The sequence below is a fragment of the Oreochromis niloticus genome, linkage group LG15 (assembly GCF_001858045.2).
Source record: "Oreochromis niloticus isolate F11D_XX linkage group LG15, O_niloticus_UMD_NMBU, whole genome shotgun sequence".
Lineage (NCBI taxonomy): Eukaryota > Metazoa > Chordata > Actinopteri > Cichliformes > Cichlidae > Oreochromis > Oreochromis niloticus.
Window position 1 is genome coordinate 2,872,085 of NC_031980.2, and position 21,127 is coordinate 2,893,211.

Consider the following 21,127-nt stretch of genomic DNA (forward strand, 5'->3'; position numbering starts at 1 on the left):
CTTCTAGAAAGACGTTGTGTTTATTTACCACAAACACGCGCACACACACGCAGACTGCTCACGAAGAATACATTACAAAGCCTTCTTGCCTTACAAGTCAGCATTCCTTACAGTCCAGTCATTGGCTGCCCTTTAACCTACTTTTAAAGCAGTGACACAAATTTAAATTGATTAAAAATTTCACAGAGCTAAAGCTGAATAATTCACTTAACAGTGTTGTCAAGCTCATCTTACATTCGAGGGTCATGCTTTGATCTTAAGTAAGGAGGACAAGTAAGAATTCCCTTTGTCAGCATAAAGATGTGTAACTTCACATTTTATCTCTGAAATATCTCATTATTAGAAAAAGTGCAGTTTCAACTACATCTCAGTTTACCTATATAAAGATGTAGTAAATGAAAGAAATCTGTCACTTTGGGCTTAAATTTGTAAGAAATGTGTAAAATTACAGAGAAGTCTGCGACCTCACTGCCTAGACTCTGCTGTAATTATAAAGAAAGTTTTTGTTAATTCCTGGGAAATTTCCTATTTTTGTTTATTTTACCGTGGACACAGTAAAACTAGACATTTCTATGGTATCATTGAATTGCTTATCTGTTACTTCATCATTGTAGTATTAATGTCTGTGTCTTTATCAGGAGGATAAGCTGTAACATTTATGAAAAAATCCAGTTATTGCCGGGCCTTATGTTTGACACTCCTCCCTTAAGCCTGACTTTGGTATTCAAGATTGAAGATAATCTCTAACTTTTCCCAGTAACACGTGAGAGCATGTCCGCCTTGTGGCTTGCTCTCTGCAGCGCAAACTAAACCTTACCATGTACCTCAGTGGCCCAGCGCACCCACCCTCCGCACAGCTGTGAGCAATGAGCATCCTGCCCCCTCCTCCCTCAGCATCAACCCCCCTGAATGCGTGCGTAAAAACAAAGTTTACCGAAACCGGTTGGCTGGGCGGTGCGCGCGCACACCCTCTCTAGAGCCGGTGGATGAACTTCAGCTGGATAATGGATGAACGCATCAGACAGACAGCTAGCAAAATGCACAGCGTACTATGAACTCCAGATGTCAATGTATTGGACGTGAGCACCCGCCCACGGCGAGTGAGTCACACTCTGAAGTAGCTGAATAAGTGAGCGACAGTGCGGACGGGGAGTTTCTGCGTGGGGTATTTAACTTCTTTCTGGTACTTAAAGCTCCTCCGTCCCGCGGTGTTTATGGAGAAGCGCAGCATCGAGCTCGAGCCGCCACACGGACTGACAGTTGCTGCGCGAGGCGCTGGTGTCAGGAATGGATAGCGCGCGGGATACCTGCGGACGCTGATGCGCATCTTATTAAAGTTGCGACACTCCTTGATAGACGAGGCTGAAAACTTTTATTTGTCCTGAGCCAAAAGTCTGACAGAAGAAAACACGAAAAGGACACGAGCGCTTTTTGTGTTGTTGTTGTAAAGCTGTAATCTAACGTAAAACACACAGTGCACAGGGAAGCACTTTTACCGCCTTTAAGCTTCACGGGAAGCTTTGAAGTGGAGAAGATGAGTCAAGAGGTCCCGAGAAGATTTCAGATGCTGGTTGTGCTCTGGTCAATACTTCTTGTGAGTGTGGTGACGGGGTTACCTACCAGACGCAAGAATATTGCCCACAAAGTAAGTTCTCTTCTCCTTTTTTTCCTTTTTCTTTTCTCTTTGTGTGTGTGTGTGTGTGTGTGTGTGTGTTGGCTTTTTTGTGGCGTAGAGAGTTTAGCAACAAGTTAGAAAATGCCATAAATCACACTTGCCCTTGACAGGCAATTAGCTAATGCTTTGAAGTTTTTGCTGATGGTTGTAAAATGTCTCCTGAGTCCTGTTCCTTTTATTACTACAATAGCTTATAAAATTGTACCAACATAATTTTAAAACTAAAGCACAATAAAATATCAGAAAGTTAGTGCTTAGCTTTCTTTTCCCATTCAGCCTCTTGGTAATATAACTGCTTGGTGCAAATTATTTAAGTTATTCACTTTGTTTGCAACATTTAAAACTTATGTTGTGCATTTGTTTGTAATTTTGTTTGCTGAAATTTAAATATCACAAACACCTTAATGAAATGTGCTCACCCTCTTTTTCCAGTCATTCTTTAATCAACCAAATGGGTTGAAATGAGAATTTCCACATTAGAAATTTGTTGCCTTCTTTTGTTCCACTGCTCTCTCCATGTATAGTAAGGTTTGCCATCTCTGGGCATTCACTCTGCAATCATAAATCCAAACTCTCTGCACACACACACTCTGTGCGGTGTGTCAAAGGGGAATGTTTGTGTTACACACAGACATATTTGGATATCAAAGTCCGCTTGTGTGTGTTTGTGTCAGGGTTCAGTTTTTGCCTTTGAACTCTCTCCTTCTTGTGTGGCCTCCCATGGATGCCCTATTGGGACTTTCTCTCTCTCTCATCATCTGCCTGATTGATGTCAAAGCAAAAAGACACAAGGAGGGACTCATTAGTGACAAGAAGGAAATAAAAATCTTACTGTGGCTTCTGTGACTGCTATTTTCATTCACCAAAAAGCCAAATGTTGGCGACTCTCTCTGCCTGTGACCCCCCTGCATGTGTGAGGGGTGGATGGAGAGGGGAGGAAGACTGCGGGAGGAGGAGGACAAGCTCAGTAAATTGGGTGCCCAGTAAGAAGATGCTTATGTAACCAGAGAAAGGGAAGCCTTAGGCATCTCTCACACTGGAGCTCAGGTCAAGTGCCATTCATCTGATTGTTTACGTTGGCTCTTTTTTGTGTTAATGTGGAATTTCCTGTTTTTGCCTTTACCCCCATGTCTCGGTGGAGAATGGAGGGAGGGGCGTTGGGTTGAAGTGGCCTCTTTTCCAGATACTGGGACCTGTTTGCCCTCTTCTGCTTTGTACCCCCACTACACATACCAACTTCCATCACCTCACCCTGATTCCACCAGGCATGCATTTGTTGTCCTCTTTCCATTTACACAAAGATGGTGATCAAAGAGAGTCCATAGTTTATTGTTCTTCTGTAATGGTTTGGAAACAGCCAAGTGCAGGACCCTTTGATATCTGCGGGCGCATAAATCAGGGCTGCCATACTGCATACCCCCTCCCCAAACCCCAACCGGATCTCGTCCCTACCCCTCTACTCCGGCTCACCCCATCCAGTCTCCGGACCTCCTCTCTCTAACCTAAATGTGTGTCAGCAGTAGCAGTGACAGTAGCCCAACATTCAGTCTTTTTGGGCACTTAAAAGCAGGACGCTGCGGTTTGCCAAAAGGGTGTATTGTCAGTAATGTTTCGAGACGAGAATCCAGTCCCCAGGCCAGAGCCGAGTACCCCCGGTGCATCATGCAGTGTCCCTGTTAAAACGCACTGCATGCCATCAGCCATGATGCCTTTGATCAGAGGAGCCCCACTACCAAGAGGAGGAGATCACGATCAGAGAGAACGAGGGGGAGGACAAAAGGAGGAGGAGGAGAGTGATATACAGGGCGAAAGAATACAGGATCCAGATGTGTAACAGGACGAGATGAGGAGGGTGTGAAAGTATGCGGTCTCTTTCATGACTCTGGACTTGATATTTTGTGTGTGTGTTTGGCTTGTGTAAGCCTGCTATGGCCTGTGTGGACTAAGGTCAGGTACAGGGACAAACACGGCAACGTGGTGGTGAATTTTCTCCAGTGAAATCTAATATCAGACATTAGATTTAATGTCGAAGATGCTGAATCATAAGGTCTGTGCGTTTGTATGTGTGGGGGTGAGTGAGGGCCACAGCAAGTTGGTGGTCTTCTTTGGCTGATTATGTATTGTAAAGTATAAAATGTTAGGTAAAAATGGTGAAAAATCACATTAAATGTTCATCTAAAAATTCTAAAATCCAGTAAACATAACTGTTTTGCATTAGTAATATAAATATAACTGTAGTGTTACTCACTGCTCCATATATTCTTACAATGAATGTTAAAATTCTTGCTAAAAAAATGTGCACCATTGCTATTTTCAGTCAACTTTTACTGTCATTTCTTGTATGAAATGTGGCAAATCTGTTTGTCACCACCAGCTTACACATACTTGAGGAGGGCTCACCTTTATCCATCATTTATCATCCCGGACAGGCGCCGCCTCCTAACCAGCTTTATGTGTTCACATTCTTGGATTTGACCGACTACATAAGTTCTTTATGAGATGATCACAGGCAGTCCCTGAAAAGCCTGCCCTGTTCTCGAGGCCATAACCATAAATCATGAACTGACTGGTCATTCATTAAAGCGTTTCTTCTGCTCTTTAGCCCACCGACTGCCACTGTTGTGCCGAGCGTACCACAAACTGGCACAGGTCCAATCTCAAATTCTTGTCAAATCATATGTTTGGGCCAGTTAGCTCTTTCACAGGATGACAAAAACATGAACGAATGGCAGACAAGGGTTCATTAGGGGTTTTTGTTTTTTTGCTCTTTACCAGTGACTGTCATGAAACAGTCATGTGTCCTATTAGATTTAAAACAGACTAAGCAAAAAACAACATCACATTTTAGAGACTACATTCCACATTTGGTACATGTTTCCGCAACTACCCACTATTATAATGTCACCACTAATCACCATTAATCTCGGAGATCAGCGATTCTTCCTGCCGGTCTTCCTTCTGAGTAACTGTAAAACCTGAAAGGTCAAATTAAGCAGTGGCAGTAGTGGCGGCAGCACAGCAGGTTCAGACACACTCGCATCAGCCCAGGGGTCCCACGCCTCCCAGGCCCTCTCATTAAAGCTAAAAGCGGATCTCTCTCTGGCACAGGACCCCCTTTGTCCACGGCCTGGATGGCATGACTGTTGTGGGGAAAAAAAAGAAAATGAACCGAAGGCTGGGTGATGACTTGGCTGGTTAGTGGATGCCCAGGGGCCTTTTGGAATTGCTGACCAAGCTGCAAAGTGGTGGATGGTGTAAAGGCTTTCTTCCTGAAAACTGAACACTAATTGTTTTTAGACCCTTCAGTAAGCCACTATTAATAATAGATCTTTCTTTCTGACACTAGCCCTTAAGCAGCAGACACTGGTGGTGTCTGCAAACTTTGTCACCTTGCAAGCAGAATCGCACCTTAAGAGTTTTTCTGTCAAGTGTTCTTTTGGTTAGTTTCTTAAATTATTTCAATGGATAACTTGTGCTCACTGTAACCTGCATTTACCTGTTCTTTCCATCAGGCTCATGGCCAGTATGCCTCTGAGGCTTTGGAGCAGCAGAACCAGGTTCAGAGTCTGCTGCCTGAGCCCCACAGCCACCAGAGGAGGTGGTCTCACCCCCAGCACCGCTCCATTGGTGTTCTTCCACAACCTGAGCCTGAGGAGGAGACCAAACCTTTTATACTGGATCTGAAGAACTTTCCAGACCTGGCCAATGCTGACATTAACTCACAGAACCCCAACATACAGGTTAGTAGGGACAAGGGAGTCACGTGATATGACCTCTATGTTATATGTCTAGATGCTAAAAGGAAACCCTTAAATTACTCCAACAAACAGAGTATTCAGAATGCGAGACATAATTTTACCCATCTTCTGTACATCAATATAAGTACAGAGACATTTGATTTCCAAGGAGATTTTATGTAACATAGACCTACAAGACCTACACTTGGCAGAGGATAACAGCAAGAATATACCCAGCTATACTGAAATGACCATAGTACTCGATCTTCAAGCTACTTTCTAACTATTCATTTTACAACAATTACAGAAACATAGCTTTTCTCTTTAGTCTCACTGCTGTCTGGTCTTTACATCAGCTGAAGTGGGCCCTTGGAAGTACTGTGAATCTAGGATGAGTCATATCGAGGTAATGAGAGGTAGTTATCCAGAATAAAGGTTCGCATTCTCTCCCTGAGAGGATCGTTTAGTTGACTGAGTGCTCATGCTCACGTCTGACTGGCTTACTTAGATCCGGAGAGCGGGTTTCCCGACTAAAATACCCTTCCAAGGATTTGACATGGTTGATTTCTTAAGAAGAGTTGTAAGTCAAGCACTAAAGCTGCAAAAAGTATATGCTGTACTTTTTTATAACCACAAAAGCAGATTTATTATAGCGATATTGAACATTTCAATGGATAATATTTGATTATCTTTCATTGACTCCAAATCATTCATTTAAGCATTGTTCATGTTGTCCGCAGTCATATCAGTGATACTGGTGAATGTGTTTGTGCCTTCTGTCTGATGAACAGGGACCCTCTCTTGTTTTACACAGGTGACCATTGAAGTAGTCGATGATCCTCAAATGGAAGTGGAGATGGACCTTGCCAAGGAAAAAGATTGGCTACCTTCCTCTTCCTCCTCCCCCTCATCCACAGTAGATTTGCTCGGAGGCAAGAAGCTTTTCTGGCCCCTGTTTTGGAGTTACACCGATTCCAGCGAGGACAGCAACAGCCGGTCGGGCATGGAGGAAACTGGCGAAGAAGAGGAGGAGGAAGATTACTCTTTGGATTACGGTAGTGAGGAGCCCTTACCCAGCGGAGTAGGCGGAGACTGGGATACTCGCTGGAACGAAGGCTGGGATCCAATGCAGAGTTACTATGGTAGGTTTTGCCAAGTGGTACACTCTCTGTGTGTAACTGAGGCCATATAAACACAACTGTTTCTGTTTCCCAAAGGGAAAAAAGGAACCTTTGGACACTAAATAGCTCAGTAAATCATATTGAAAGCGATGAAGATGGTCTTGAAGTAGAGCTGGAGAAAGAAGTGTAGCTTAGAAAGACTGCATGTTAACTGTATTCACAGTCACAGAGATCCAAACAATGCTAGCAAGTGAGGGTGCATGAGCACTTGAATATGAGGACATTGTGGGTTATGGGTACTTTGAAGTTGACACTGGTTGTGCTGGTCGCAGAGGCCTGCCTTTTGAAGATGGGTCTGATGCTTTTGCTAATGGCAGCGTGAGGCCGGCACTGTTCCCTGGGACAAAACAGCCCTCTGCTTGTAGACAATTAGAGGGCAGATTGGGAACAGAGAATGACAGCGGCCGGCCCTTTCATCCTTCCCTGGGACCCCTCGGGCCCCCTCGGACCCTGATGGTCCTCAGTACCCTCGGCGGCTTGGCCTTTTGAGCGAGTTCAAGAATTTCGGGGGGCTTTAAAGGATCCACATAACTAGTGTTGTGTCTCAGCTTGCACAGACAACTTGTTCAGTTGTAAAAATAGTAAATAGTGCGAGATGAGAAGAGGTCAGATTTGTACAGTGAATGAAAAGCAAATTAATTCAGTGCACAGCCATAGACTCTCCACAGCATGAAAGTTTTAGTCTTCAAAGGTTTTCCCATAGATACAAATTTGTGCACAATTAATTTATTTGTGTTTTTTAACAGTTATGAAGGTTGACGCTGCACAAAGCTCCTCTGTTTTATTGTAATGCAGTAACAGGTGCTTAAAACTAGGTCTTACTGTAACGCTTTTCGTCTATCCTTTATGTCGGTATATAGGCTCCATCTGTTTAAGTGTTGTGCGTATAGACGAGCGAGCAAAGGCAACAATGCCTATAAAGTGGTCACATCTAAAGGCTTGGTGAACATAAATCAAGGATGTCTGCCTTAGCTTCTTCTATAATTAAGACTCTCCTGAGACCTCATTCCTGTATGGCCACATGGCGAGTTGGCAGCGCCCACAAAGTAAAATTGGGTGCTCGCTACACCCAAGCTGGTATTTCTGCACCCACCTCGCCTTTAATCAAGAATGACTTGTTTTCAGTGTTATTAACACCACAAGGAAGCATGGCGCGGAGGCGGACAGCCACAGCACAGCTTTTCTCTCTCTAATTTTACTGAAGCCTTCTTAAAAAGAACATGGGTTTGCATGGGAAAGGTTAGACCAGGAGAAAATTGGACTGAGGCAGTCAGGAAAGTTTGAAAGCTCATTTTGGATTAGCCTGTCGAAGTGCGTGTTTAGTTCATAGCAACACAAAACTGTGTTATTGTATTTTGCCGGTTCTTCCTCTTGTGCTTGTAATTATTTATCAACACTTCGAAGCTGCTTCCAATTAGCAGCACCTATTACAAAAGGAAGGTGCAGAGCTGCTATTGTAATCTTCTCATCACCTCTCGTAATCTCTACAACACTTTTCCCATTGTGTAAATTCTGTTGTGCTTTAATCTTAATAGGCCTTTTCTTGTTTGTGTGGAATAAGTTTTGATCAGTAGGAAATGAGTCACAAAAATTTAATCTGAGTTCACAGAAAATACTTACATTTTCAGTCTCTGATGCTCTGATGAAAGCCGCAAGGCTGAAACACGTTTGCATGTTTGTGTGCATAAGCGCAAATAAATGAGTGAAGTTAAAATCTGTTAAGCACTACCTGTGTACCTTTGGGTTCCTGACACTGATGTTTACATTTTCTCTTCCACAGAGAAAGACATCGATGATTGGACACCCTGGTCCCCCTGTTCAGTGACATGTGGACATGGTGAGAGGAAGAGGACCAAGTCCTGTGGCTACTCCTGTACTCTGACAGAAGCTTCTAAATGTGACCTGGAGCCCTGCCCAGGTAATATTTTACTTCCAAGCATATTTTACTTGAACACGCATTAAAAGATTCAGATTTTTATTCTGATTTGCTAGGCTTTTTTTTTCACTAATCAGCTAATCTATCACTCTCTATGTAGGTGATGTCAACACTGTGGTAGAGCCTTTCCCTTTCGAAATGGAAAATGGCACAGAGCCTTTTGGAACAGGTGAGTTTTTATTAGGGAAGTTTTCCTTAACCGTAAAAAAGGTTTTTCAATCAGATATATACTGGAACTTTGGGCTTACTCAGTAGTGTAATGCAGATGTTTACAGATGCAGGTATAGGAATCAGACTTGACTCCATGGTGTCTGTTCATTCATCTGTTCATGCTCTCAGCAGTGGCAAAGATTTATGTGGTGTTGCTGTCTTCTTTCCAACAGATGTAGATAGCTGTGAGAAATGGCTCAATTGTAAGAGTGAGTTCCTGCAGAGGTACCTCCATCAGGTTTTGTCTGAGCTGCCCAACTGCCCCTGCTCCTACCCTTTCGAAGCCGCGTACACTGTGGTCAGTGTCTACGATGACGCTCACGGACGGCCGTTCCGCTGGCTCGATGCCAGCGGCCCCAAGGAGCGCCTGGACATCTACAAGCCTTCAGCGCGCAGCTGCATCCGCTCGGCACTTTCCAGTGACTCGACTACCCTTGCGGCACAGCACTGTTGTTACGACGACCGCGGGAGGCTGATCACGCGAGGGAAAGGCGCAGGCACGCCGAACCTGATTAGCACCGAGTTTTCGCCCGAGCTGCACTTCAAAGTGGATGTGCTGCCTTGGATTCTGTGCAAGGGAGACTGGAGTCGCTTCCATGCAGTGCGGCCACCCAACAATGGACTGAGTTGCCCAGAAAACCCCCACGAGGATGTGTTCATGAATGAACTCGAAGAGGCCAGGGAGTACTGAAGGACCACAGCCAAAACTACCACTTCGCTCAGAGAGTCAGAGGGCCCAATCCTAATTTGAGGAGAGGTAGCCTACCTTAAAAGTCATGAAATATCACATCAATGCCACCTATAATAATTAAGTAGACATGACTTGATGGAAATTTACAGTTTAGGAGTTTTGCAGAGGTTTAGGAATATTGGTGAAGTCTGGTTTCCTCAAATTAGGATTCGGCCTCAACCAAGCTGAACTAAAACAAAAAATACAGTGTTGTCCCATCAACTTGCCAACCTGTTATACATCTGGCATGACACCAAGCTCTTTCTCTTTCAGTACTCTCTCCTGGGTGTGTGTAAGCATGATGTCTACCTACTGGCTTTTTTGATGCTATCTTTGAGCGCTTGTGATTGACAACACCAACATTAAGAAAACATCCTGATCATGCTTATTGTAGATTTTACATGAGGAAATATAATGAATATGAGCTTGACTGATTGATGGAACAAGCACATGGCTTGGACAGTCCAGGAGATAACTAACTATGCTGCTACAGTATAAAATCCTTCAGGTTTTGCTAAGGCATTATAAAGTGGAACAAGACAGTAGTTTCACAGGACACGTTCATTCAGCCAGTCCTCTGAGTTATTTAACTGCAGTAAGAGGTTATTGAGAAATTTGAGGTCTCAGCCAGACAACTAAGCTAAAAGGATTTGGAACATTCATTTGCAAGTGCTTAGTTTGCTAGAGAGAATTATGCTATTAGTCTTCGGGTAGAAATTATAAAAGAACAGAACATTTGATTTCAAGTGCTATTTTACACCGATTGATTTCAAGTGTTTCCACACATTTTCTTTCATTGCCAGGAAGTATATGTGATCTGGGTGCCAAAGAGATAAAACAAAAGTCTGACTGTTGGTGCCTGTGTAAATCCCACCTCCGTATCTCCACGCAATGTGGGGAAAACATTACGTTCTTTTAGATTGTGTCTCTGCTATCTTCTCAGGGGGGACTAGCTGACCATCACAACAAATTTGCTCATTTACCTCGACAGCAGAGCACTATTGGATCTTGTACAGTCTTGTGGGTAAAGATTAGTAGAAGCGTGTTGGGTGTGTAAACAATAATTGCTGAACAGATGATGCTTTAGTGCAGTTGGAGTCCTTTGATCCCAGTTGTTGATGAATTGTGTGGTTTGTTGTTTAAGGTCTTTGAGTTTCTGTACAGTGCTTGATTGGATAGAAAGGACATTCCTTCTCAAATAAACATCCCTGAGAGGTCATTCAGGTAGCGACCCATAAGCAGGCTGACGCAGGATACTGGTAATAGTCTCTTACCATTATATGGTGTATGTTCATAAGTGTGGCTTGTGAGATTGATAAGGCGACTGTTTAACCGCTCTCAGAATATATTTTGGCTTTGTAGCTACAGAGGTTTTTAAACACTGCACATCACTTAAACAATCCTCATTCCTATAACAGCCTATCAAGATGACCTCATGTGCCACTCGTCCTTTCTATCCAGTCTAATTCTATGGATGTCTGCTCCAAACCTTTATCTTTTCAGGAAGTCTGCATCCAGATGCATTTTTGCAATCGTGCATTTGCATTTTGGTATCACCAATTCTAAAGAAAAGGCACTTTACTTTTGCCATTTGTTGATGAGAGTGTTATTGTGAAGGGAAACTCGCCAGAAATGCTGCATTGTTATATGAAGGTGCATATATACGTATAACTGTTCTGTTGAGAAAAGCATGACCTTTTTGTGACTTCTGAATCTAGTATTACATATATGGTGTTGTACAGTATTTATTTGTCTGTTCTTGTTTTTTAAGTTTGCTGAAGCTTTGAAATGACTCTACTCTCATCATGGTGCACTAGTAAGACTGAATAATGAAGGCACCCATTAACTAAAGGGAAACCTCCTGCCTCATATCACTACATGAAACAACAACAGGTGTCTGTTTTATTCTGTTCGACTGCAGTACTCTATAAATATGTTGCAATTATACTGAAGAAATACATATATATAAAGACTTTGCATTCATCATCTGACTCTTGTGGTGTTTCTTTTTCCACTCTTTAGGTACTGTGTAGTAGAGCCAAGCTGAATGCTTTAAAAACATGAGCAGCCTGAGACTGCACGCCTCCGCCAAGGCTGACATTTCCCTCAACAACATGCATGAATTGAATCCTTGTATCCAGACAGTCGTGTGGATCTAGAGCAGCTTGTGATATAGCAATATAAAGAGGATGTCTGCCATTTTTAGTCATTTCTATTCGATATGCATTTGGAAAGAAATTATTCTGAATGTGCAGTGTTCTCCTATCTAGCAATGGTAAACAATCCTTTAAAGAATTCCTGGATCCTAATCCAGATCCGTACTGACACTTCTAGGGGCGCCAAGGCCCACGAGGGTGACCTTAACCCAACCAACTGAATGTGGGGAAAACAGTATGTAAGAGTTCAACAATATGTTACTAATGCCTGGAGCGGATACAGTTTTATATCTAAAATTAAAAAAAAAAAATATGTAGGTTACAGGCTTAGTCCAAAACATGTGAAGGATACACTCACCTCACCACTTTATTAGGTACACCTTGCTGGTAGTGGACCCCCTTTTGCCTTCAGATCTACCTTCATTCTTTGCGACAAAGACGCAACAACGTCCTGGACACATTCCTCAAAGATTTTGGTCCATAGTGCCATGACAGCATCGCAGAGGTGCTGCAGATTTGAAATCTACAGCCAGGAATCCCCTCCACACACACACATTACACCACCACCAGAGAGGCAGGATCGATCCATGCTTCAATTCTGATGCTACCATCTGAATATCTCAGCAGAAAAACAAGACTCATCACACTATTCTGCCAGTCATTTATTGCCCAATTTTGGTGAGCCTTTGTGAGCTCAGTTTCTTGTTCTTATCTTAGGAAAGGCACTTGGTGTGGTCCAATCTGCTTCAAGGTTCGACACATTGTGCGTTCAGACATGCTCTTCTGCATACCTTGGTAGTAACATTTGGTCATTTGCCTTACCTTCTGTCCTCCTCTGACCTCTGGCATCAACAAGACATTTTCACCCAGAAAACTGATGCTCGCTGGATATTTTGGAGGGGGGATTGGACCATTGTGTGGAAACCCTAGAGATGATTGTGTGGAGAAATCACTGTATATCAACAGTTTGTGAAACACTCAGACCAACCCACTTGGCACCAGCAACCATGCTGCATTCAGAGTCACTTGAATCATTTTTCTTTCCCATTCTGATGCTGAGTTTTAACTTCAGCAGGTCACCTTGACCTAAATGCATCGAGCTGCTGCCATGTGACTGGCTCATAAGTTATCTGCATTCTCCAGCAGTTAAACAGATATAGATAATGAACTGGGCAGCGACTGGGCACTATATTTGATTTGGACCCAATTTCCCCAACGCCGTCACCAAGTACATACTGAGTGAGGCACCTTGCTAGCATGTTAGCAAAGAGTCACTGCTTGCACCATCACAGTCCAACATTTCATCAGCCTACTCTGTTGATTGTGTTTGCTTGTTCTCAGTGTAACAGTGGTCTGCCTCAAGAGTTGACTTCACGTCTACAAGTCAAAAGTCATACTAACATTTTCTCTAAGACTTCCAAACAATCAGCCACAGCTTCATCGAGCCACGCATGGGTCACGATTTACAAACACGTTGTAGCTGTCCTAGTTGTGATTCACGAGGGTGACGCATCATTCACGAATCTGATTTATCAATTGTGGTTTGGGCCCAAAGTTGAAAGACTTTACAGGACAGAGAGAAAGAGCTTGATGGTGGTTTTTGGCTAGAAAATTCTTTAAACTGACGTTCCAGAAAGTGTGTAAGTAGTGTGGTGCTTATATAGCACTTTTCTACTTTATTTGAGCACACAGAGCATTTTCTTACTAGAAAAGTTCACCCATTTACACTCGATCAAATGGATCTAGGGGTATCGCGTGTATCGTGTCCAAGGATTCTTCACCTTCCAGACAGGAGGAGCTGGCAGTCGAACCTTCAACTGTTCAACTAGTGGACAACCTGCTCAAACTCCTGAGCCACAGCCTCCTAAATTTGGATGTCACCAAAAGACATCAGACCGTGGAGAGGCTCTACTCAACCTCACTAAGTGCATACAATGAGCTAGTTTTCTGATTAACCAATTAGAAAAATATACCTGCTTAAACACATGAATTTAACCTCTTAAGCCATTGCGTGCCTTAGCTGACAGCCGCCATCAATGTCAGCCATCTTTGCTGTGGCCTAGGTTGACCTGCCCGTACCATAACATTGTCTGAGGCTATACTCTTTCCAGAGGATTAAATAACATTGAGATTAAAAGTTTAAAGGTCAGGTTAATGCAAATCCGTAGGCTTAGGCAATCTAAATACTCCTTTCAGATCCCCTAATTCCTGTAGGTCAGGTTGGCTAACCTTCATTTACTGCCCGCATTCACCCAAGAAACAAAAGAATATTGGTTTAAAAGTGGGCCCCCATTACAGAAAGATTTACTGTCATGTCTACATGCTTAAAAAAACATATAAAAATCAGTCTCCATCTCCATGGAGAGTACCTACTTAGAGTTTGGTAGATCTACTATGGTCCTCCACTGATTCCTAAGTTGACTACAGATGAGTGCTGTGTGGAGGGAAGCCAGACACATGTTGACCACATTGCTCCCACAGAATAACAGATAAATAACCGCAGATGTGTAGACAGAGGAGAAAGCAGGGAGAGGGAAAACAGAGGAGAGCGAAACAGAGAGGGAAAGGGAACATAAAAGGGAGGGGAGGTTTCAAAGCTTTGTAGCTGAAAGATGTTATCTGGAATATTGAATGAAGCAGGAGTTTTTTCCGGGCAGATGCGTTTAAAACTGGGTGAATACACTTCACAGCTTATGGAGAGCATGTGGATCATGTCACAGAGGGAGTGTGCTGTGGTTGCACAGAAGTTCAAGCTGACAAAAATCATTGTTTTTCAAATTAGGGCGATTGATTTTACACACGAAATGTGAGAAGACCGGACCGGCGCGGAGGATTCTGAATACGCTCTTTGCCGTGCACTCTAATTTTAGGCCGTGAACGTGTGTGTGTGTTATGTGATTCATTCCTTTAGTTATAGCGCTGGTGGCCCAGGCCTGGTGCCAGCCCTCGGTGGTTACAGATCTGTTTACTTTTGCAGGCTGGCAGGAACATGAGATTTCCTCTGGGTGTGCTGCGGCTGGTCGACCTGCAAACAGCACGGCCCTTCAAGTGCCTCGCTGCTCCTGTTACAGCCTCATCCCCAGCTCTCCCGCCGATCGCTTGTGACGTGGGTAACTCCACACAAACAAACATATATTCACCGAGACAGAAAAGGGTTCAGTAAGGTCGAGTAAAGCGGTCGTTACGGACGCGCTCACACACCTAATTAAACGCTAATTCACATATGCATGTCTGCACACACGAACAGACCCATACACATGCCTCAGCAGCTCTACCTATGCGACTTGGAGAATACCAAAGGATCAGTGGAACTGATGGATTATCTGCAGACCTGAATTATCCCATTCCTTGACCAGCTTGACACAGAGGAAGGCCTTGTTCTCAGGTGGTCAACAAAACTAATCTGAAAGTGGAGCCTCTATCCCAGGGAGAGTCTGAAAAAAGAGGAGCTGTGGGATACAAGTGGCTCTTCACACAATTTGTACTTCCACTCTTACAGACTGAAAAACCTGCAAATATAAAACTACTTAAGCACAAATGCACTTGAAGCTAAATGCTAACACCAGCAGGCCGACTTAATGGCAATTGCATGTTGTCAGTTGACACATTTGCCAGCTTCATTTTGCATGTTAGAACAGCATATTTAAAAAATCATAAAATCCAAAGAATTGGCATGTATAATAAATCTTTTTTATATGTATAAATGTTAATAATCTCTGCATGTGTGATGATGCTTGTGAAAGGTTTTGTTGAGATTAGCCCACCCGTTAAGGACGAGGATACACTACGATTGTTACAGTGAAATGGGAAGTTGGAGCGTGCTAGCTTGCTTGATTTGGAGACTACAAAAATACTAGAAGTCAAGAAAACTTTCTAGATGCAAGAATAACGACAGAAAACTTCTGAGTCACCGGTTTGCTGACAGAGTGACTCACAGTGACTCAGAAAGTGACATTCTTTGTCAAGAATGTTGTTGGTGAAATTACCCATAGGCATGCTTACGGTATGATAAATATGCCTTTTAAATTTGTTATCTTTGTAGTTTTAACCATACACAGCATTAAAGAGGGATTTAGTTACCATGGCATCTTCAGTTGGTTCTTAGGTCACATTTTGGCAAGGTGACACCAATGACATGTGAAGCTACAACTTCACTGGCGTGTTGTTCCTCATTTCTGACGCCTAGAATACCCTAATTTTACAAAATAAACTTCATGTTTTATACAGTATGACCCAAAATGAGGGCATGAACTCCTCAGCAAAGTGGTTACAGATGTCTTTGCAGAGGGCTATCTGCCTGTAGATACTATAGGACTGTAGGTCTTTTTGCAACCACCCCTGGTGGCCTGTAAAAAGAACGGTTTAAATCACTTTCATGCTGGCTTAACATTTCAGACCCAGAAGCTAAGTCTGTGTTTTATATTAATGAATTTAATCTGAAAGGCAACAAGACAAGAGGCCTCAAGTGGCTGCTAAAGCAAATGCAGTTTTTAGCATTGGTTTGGCTTGATACAAATATTGATGTGATTGGGGAAATATAATTAGGTGATCCTGTAGGCATAATATAATCCTGTCACAAGTTAAATCGCAATCAATATGTAAGATTTTAAAAGGTATCTACACGACAGTTTTTCAAAGAGATGAACCTAAAAAAGTCAAGAATACACGCATAAATTTTCACAAAGACATATCCAGTTATTACTGATGTATTTCAGCTGAAAACAAACAACCCTCGCTGTCACATTCCAGCTTAAGAGATTAAAAAAAACTATGACTGGGTTCAGCATGTATTTACATGGACAATCTCAAGTTTGGGATTCATGTCCTTCCCTCTTTAATATTTTCATGCTTTTCATGTCTCTTGCAAACAAAGGACTGATAACATTTTCAAGTAAGAATAATATTCGGCATGATAATCCCAACACTGGACATCAATATCCTCAGAGAAGTCTGAATAGCTGACATTCTTTGGATGAACCAGACTCTACAAACTTTTGTTTGTTTACTCATGTCCAGTGGGAGTCTTAATTTTCTCTCTGTTGATAATATAATCAAAAGAACAGCCAACACAATACCTTTGGACATGAGAGGGGCCTGCAGATCCAGTAGTACTGAGGCGGCAGCCAGCCAGCCATAACAACATCAAACGGCCCCCAGCCTCCAGCGTTTACACAGAGCCAAGGTCCTGGACCAAAATATGATTGCTTGTTCTTTTTAAGATAAGAATGCAGACAAGCTTGAAGGTTATTGCGAACAATATGCACAGGTATGAAGCGGCCGTAGCAGTAAAAGTGGCTGGATCGTATCAAACAAATAGAAAGGGGTATTTAAAGTCAGATGAGGATTATTGGATTCCTTAGATCAGAATTTGCGATCTTGTCTTGCAGGAAATGGTGGAAACAAAAAACAGACGACGCTCTCGTTTAAATGTTTGATAAAAAAAAAAGAAAAAAAAAGTGTGTTTTAAATTAAAACCATTACGGTGTTTTCTAGCCAGTCTATGTATGCCGTAGTTTAGTTCTCTAAAGAAAAAGGCCAGAAAGAATGGTGGGAATTTTGGAAGCTGTCATAGAGCACCATCTGCTGGTCATCATTTGTAAGTACACAGGCCTTATTAATTCAGCCTGAACTGTAGCAGTCCTGGATATAACGCTTTGTTTGTAGCCTATTAAATGAGCTAATATTTGAAAGAATAAAGACACTTTTTTTGAGAAGCTACTTATGTTTTATTTTAGTATTGTTTTATTATTTATAAAATACTAATACTAATACTACTACTACTACTACTACTACTAATAATAATAATAATTTTATTATTATTTATTATTTTATTATTTATTACTTATTTTCATCATTTTAGGAGTTTGTTTATCACTTGTTTGATATTTATGAAATCAAGACATGTGAAAAAGAAAGCTTGAGAGTTCTCTAAAATCTAAGTAAATCCTCAACGCTTCCATAGGAAGGAACCTCCAGGTTAGACTGTAGCAATTCTCTTTACTTTGGTCTCCAATCCGTCTCTCTTCGTAGGCTACGGCTTGTTCAGAATGCTGCGGCTCGCCTTCTTACTGGAGCTAGAAAATTTGATTCTATCACTCCAGCTGTCAAATATTGCACTGAGTTTAAAATTTTGCTACTCACTTTTAAAATTCTGAATAATATTGCGCCCAGTTATCTCACTGATCTCCTCAATCTATTTTACTTAACTCTTCTGGTCTATTAGTGCCTCCCTTCTGTCTGTGCTAGTGCCCGATCTGTACTTTAATTGATTTATGTTGATTTTCTGTATTATTGTGAAGCACCAAAGTGCTTCACAATAAAACAGAAATGTGCTATATAAATAAAACTGTATTGTATTGTATAGGAATTAAGAGGGTAAATATCAGCCATGTGGTGCCAATTAAATGCACCTCTATAAAAGCAGAGGTTTTGCTGGACTGGAGCACTCAGGTGTGTTAACAAAATGACAAAATCTTCAGACTGTGCAATTCTCAGAGAAGGAAAGAAAGAACGTGGCGCCATAGCTTAGGTTTTGAAGTTGCATCTTAACAAACAACAAGACTTGAAAAAAATATACAAATAAGACCAATGTGGAGATGTTTGGTCATAATGCAGAGAACCACGTCTGGTGAAAACCAAAGACAGCATATCTGCAGAAACACCTCACACTAACTGTTAAGCACAGTGGTGGAGGGGTGATGATTTGGGTTTGGTTTGAACCCTGCAATCACTAATTCAACCATGAACTCTGCATACTAAAGTGTTTTAGAGTCTAATGTGAGGCCATCTGTCTGTAAGATAACGGTTGGCTGAAACTGGGTCATACAGCAGAACACCAACCTCAAGCAAAGCAGCAAATCATCAACAGAATAGCTGAAAAAGAATCAAAGTGATGCAGTGGCCCAAAGTCCAGACCTCAATCTGACTGAAAAACCTTGGCAGGGCTTTAAAAGAACCTGAGTGAACTGAAGCAACATACAGAAAACAATAACTTAAAGTTATGCTACAAGCTGCTGAATCATACTTAGTTGCATCGAGTCCTGTGAAAGCTTTCTTTCTCACTGGAGTCCATATAAGAAAACATTTTACTATCATGGCAGGGAGGTGAAAAAGTCATATGTACAAAGCTTAAACCACTAAATGAAATTAAAAGAAAAATAATTTTTTTAAAAATAAAATTTGTTTTGCGGCTAAATGTTTTAGCTTACAGTCGGCAGATGATGTATATAAACTGCTGGCCTGTTCCAGAAATCACATTTCACTTAAATCTTTTTGAAATAAGTGACCTAAAAAAAGGATCCACGTAAATCAGAAACCATAGTGTATTAATTTGCCTTAGATTTTCACACTGGTGAATTTACCCAGCACACTGTGACTAAAAAGCAATCAACAGCTTGGTTTAGCATGTCAAAATAATCCCACGGTGTGCGTATATATCACCACCCACGCCTGGAGATGGTACTCATGGATCACCGCTTCTAGCTTTGTGTCAGCCTAAAGAAGAAGATGTGGATGATTGCGTTTGAGTTAGCTAAAATCAGTCACATAAGACTTTTTTGTTTTAATCATATGGATCACAATACTTAGTGCTATAAATAGGATGCTGCACAGGCTAATGCTGCTGGGACTGAGAGAGAAGAAATCGGTTTAGGAGAGTTAAAGCAACAGTTTATACGCTTACTTAGTCGCAGCCTTTCAGCCCGCTTTAGCACGGCACAATGTGCTTAATGCTCAGCCAGCACATTTACACGAGCGAACATAAGTGCGCATTTGATTCACAATGCCCATTCGCATCACTTAGCTTCTGTACGCGTGTCTTCATCAAACCTACGTGAGATTCTGTGCTGACTCAAGCAATTACCCGGCGCTCCTGGAGATGAGTGTAATCGCATGAACCGAGGGAGTATTTCCCGCTTCGCCAGCAGAGGGGAAAAGACAGGCGGGATCTGATGTGTGAAGCACATCTATCTACCTAGTGGCACAAAATTGATCCTGTTTTATGTTTCAAAGGAATTCCCCGCCTTTCCCCCATTTACAGTTTGCTTTAAAAGTTGTGATGATTCAAAACTGCATCTGCGTCACATCGTGCACTGAAGTTTACAGGGCGCGGTGCCACACAAGCCTGCTCCTGCTAAACTTTCTTATGGTGTATTAATTCAATTCATATAGCTCATGGGTCATGGGGTGACCTAACATACGTATTCTAAGGAAGCACTTTTGCTGCATAGCCTACATTCATCATAGAAATTCTGTTCATTACATTTTTATTATTGTTGGTTATGGTCATGGCATTTACAACATAAAAATAATTACAATAAAAACAGCTTTCTTCTCCTTGTTGACATTTCATGGGTTCATATTGTCCAGCCATGTGTTTTATAGCAATGTTGATTCGTATTAGTAGATTAAGAGCTCTTGCAATTTAAAATTTTCTGTTTCCAAATTCCCAGCATCCGAGGTGATAAGAGCACAACATTTCCATGCGGTTTGAGAGCAAGTTTGTGTCATCATGGACCGTGTACGAGCATTTCACAAGAAAACCGTCTTCAGAACCTCAATTGTTAAAGAAAATAACTGATGTCAGAAGTGGGATTCGAACCCACGCCTCCAGGGGAGACTGCGACCTGAACGCAGCGCCTTAGACCGCTCGGCCATCCTGACGTTGCATTACCCAAAAATCACATTCCCTTCTGAGCGTGACTGAGTCCATCGCGCCGTCTACTATTGTTAGGTATGTTTCATAGCAGTAATAATGATGCTTATGTACTGTACAGCTTCGTGCAGGCGACGACTCTTGTTTATGTTACTCAGAAATTTAGGCTCGCCAGATTAAAAGTTGAACCAATTTCCGAGAGCCGCAGATAGGGGTCGCTGTTGGATCGTATTTCTAATGCTATAACACGAAATTATATCAAGCCCAAGCCTTTTCAGATTTTATTAGCGCTTTATGTAACCGAGGGATTATTTATGATTATTATTACTCAAAATACCTCAGTCTTTTTCAGTCAAGCATGTAGGTTTTGATCTGTGAATATTAATATGCCATTTTAATTATGATGACTGGGAAGTTAAATGTCTTAAACTGTTTATAAAACGATTATAGCGTTTACCTAGTGATGACTACTGTGACTACTCATTTAATATATGTAGCATGAGAAATCTGTTTTGCTCGTCGTGGTACCACTACGTAGTTGACGAACAACAAAAAAGCCAGCCAATAATTGAACCTGTACAATTTGAGTTAAGCGAATGACTGAAACATGCTAGACATAAATGTTATTTGCCACCACTGACACGGCCGTAAATCCGTCTCTGTCGATCAACATGGTTATTAGAAAGCGAAAAGAAAAACCAGCAACAATGCAACATACCTGAATTTTTAAAAAAAAAAATGAGATTGAAGGGATTAAAAGGTTATCCCGCGCCAGGCCCCAGCGAGGATCGAACTCGCGACCCCTGGTTTACAAGACCAGTGCTCTAACCACTGAGCTATGGAGCCTGT

At 42.0% G+C, this 21,127-nt stretch overlaps 1 protein-coding gene and 2 non-coding genes across 3 annotated transcripts; 1 reads left to right on the forward strand and 2 right to left on the reverse strand.

The window, feature by feature from the left end:
* The first annotated feature begins 850 nt into the window (after positions 1–850).
* ism2b (isthmin 2b) lies at positions 851–11,296 on the forward strand. Its single transcript, XM_005449803.4, has 6 exons — positions 851–1,645; positions 5,188–5,415; positions 6,227–6,554; positions 8,374–8,511; positions 8,630–8,698; positions 8,913–11,296. The coding sequence occupies exons 1-6, from the start codon at positions 1,535–1,537 to the stop codon at positions 9,428–9,430; spliced, it is 1,392 nt and encodes a 463-aa protein (XP_005449860.1). The 5' UTR covers positions 851–1,534; the 3' UTR covers positions 9,431–11,296.
* An 8,907-nt stretch (positions 11,297–20,203) lies between these two features.
* Positions 20,204–20,286, reverse strand: trnal-cag (transfer RNA leucine (anticodon CAG)). The gene has a single exon. It is a non-coding gene; the product is annotated as a tRNA-Leu (tRNA).
* Positions 20,287–21,051: 765 nt separating this feature from the next.
* On the reverse strand, positions 21,052–21,124 carry trnat-ugu (transfer RNA threonine (anticodon UGU)). Its single transcript has one exon. It is a non-coding gene; the product is annotated as a tRNA-Thr (tRNA).
* Between the last annotated feature and the right edge of the window lie 3 nt (positions 21,125–21,127).

Bases quoted from the DNA above. Each gene is read 5' to 3' on its own strand.
- ism2b (XM_005449803.4), top strand. From the start codon at position 1,535: ATGAGTCAAGAGGTCCCGAGAAGATTTCAGATGCTGGTTGTGCTCTGG. The intron at 1,646-5,187 runs GTAAGTTCTCTT...TCTTTCCATCAG, and splicing joins GCAAGAATATTGCCCACAAA to GCTCATGGCCAGTATGCCTC. The intron at 6,555-8,373 runs GTAGGTTTTGCC...TCTCTTCCACAG, and splicing joins TCCAATGCAGAGTTACTATG to AGAAAGACATCGATGATTGG.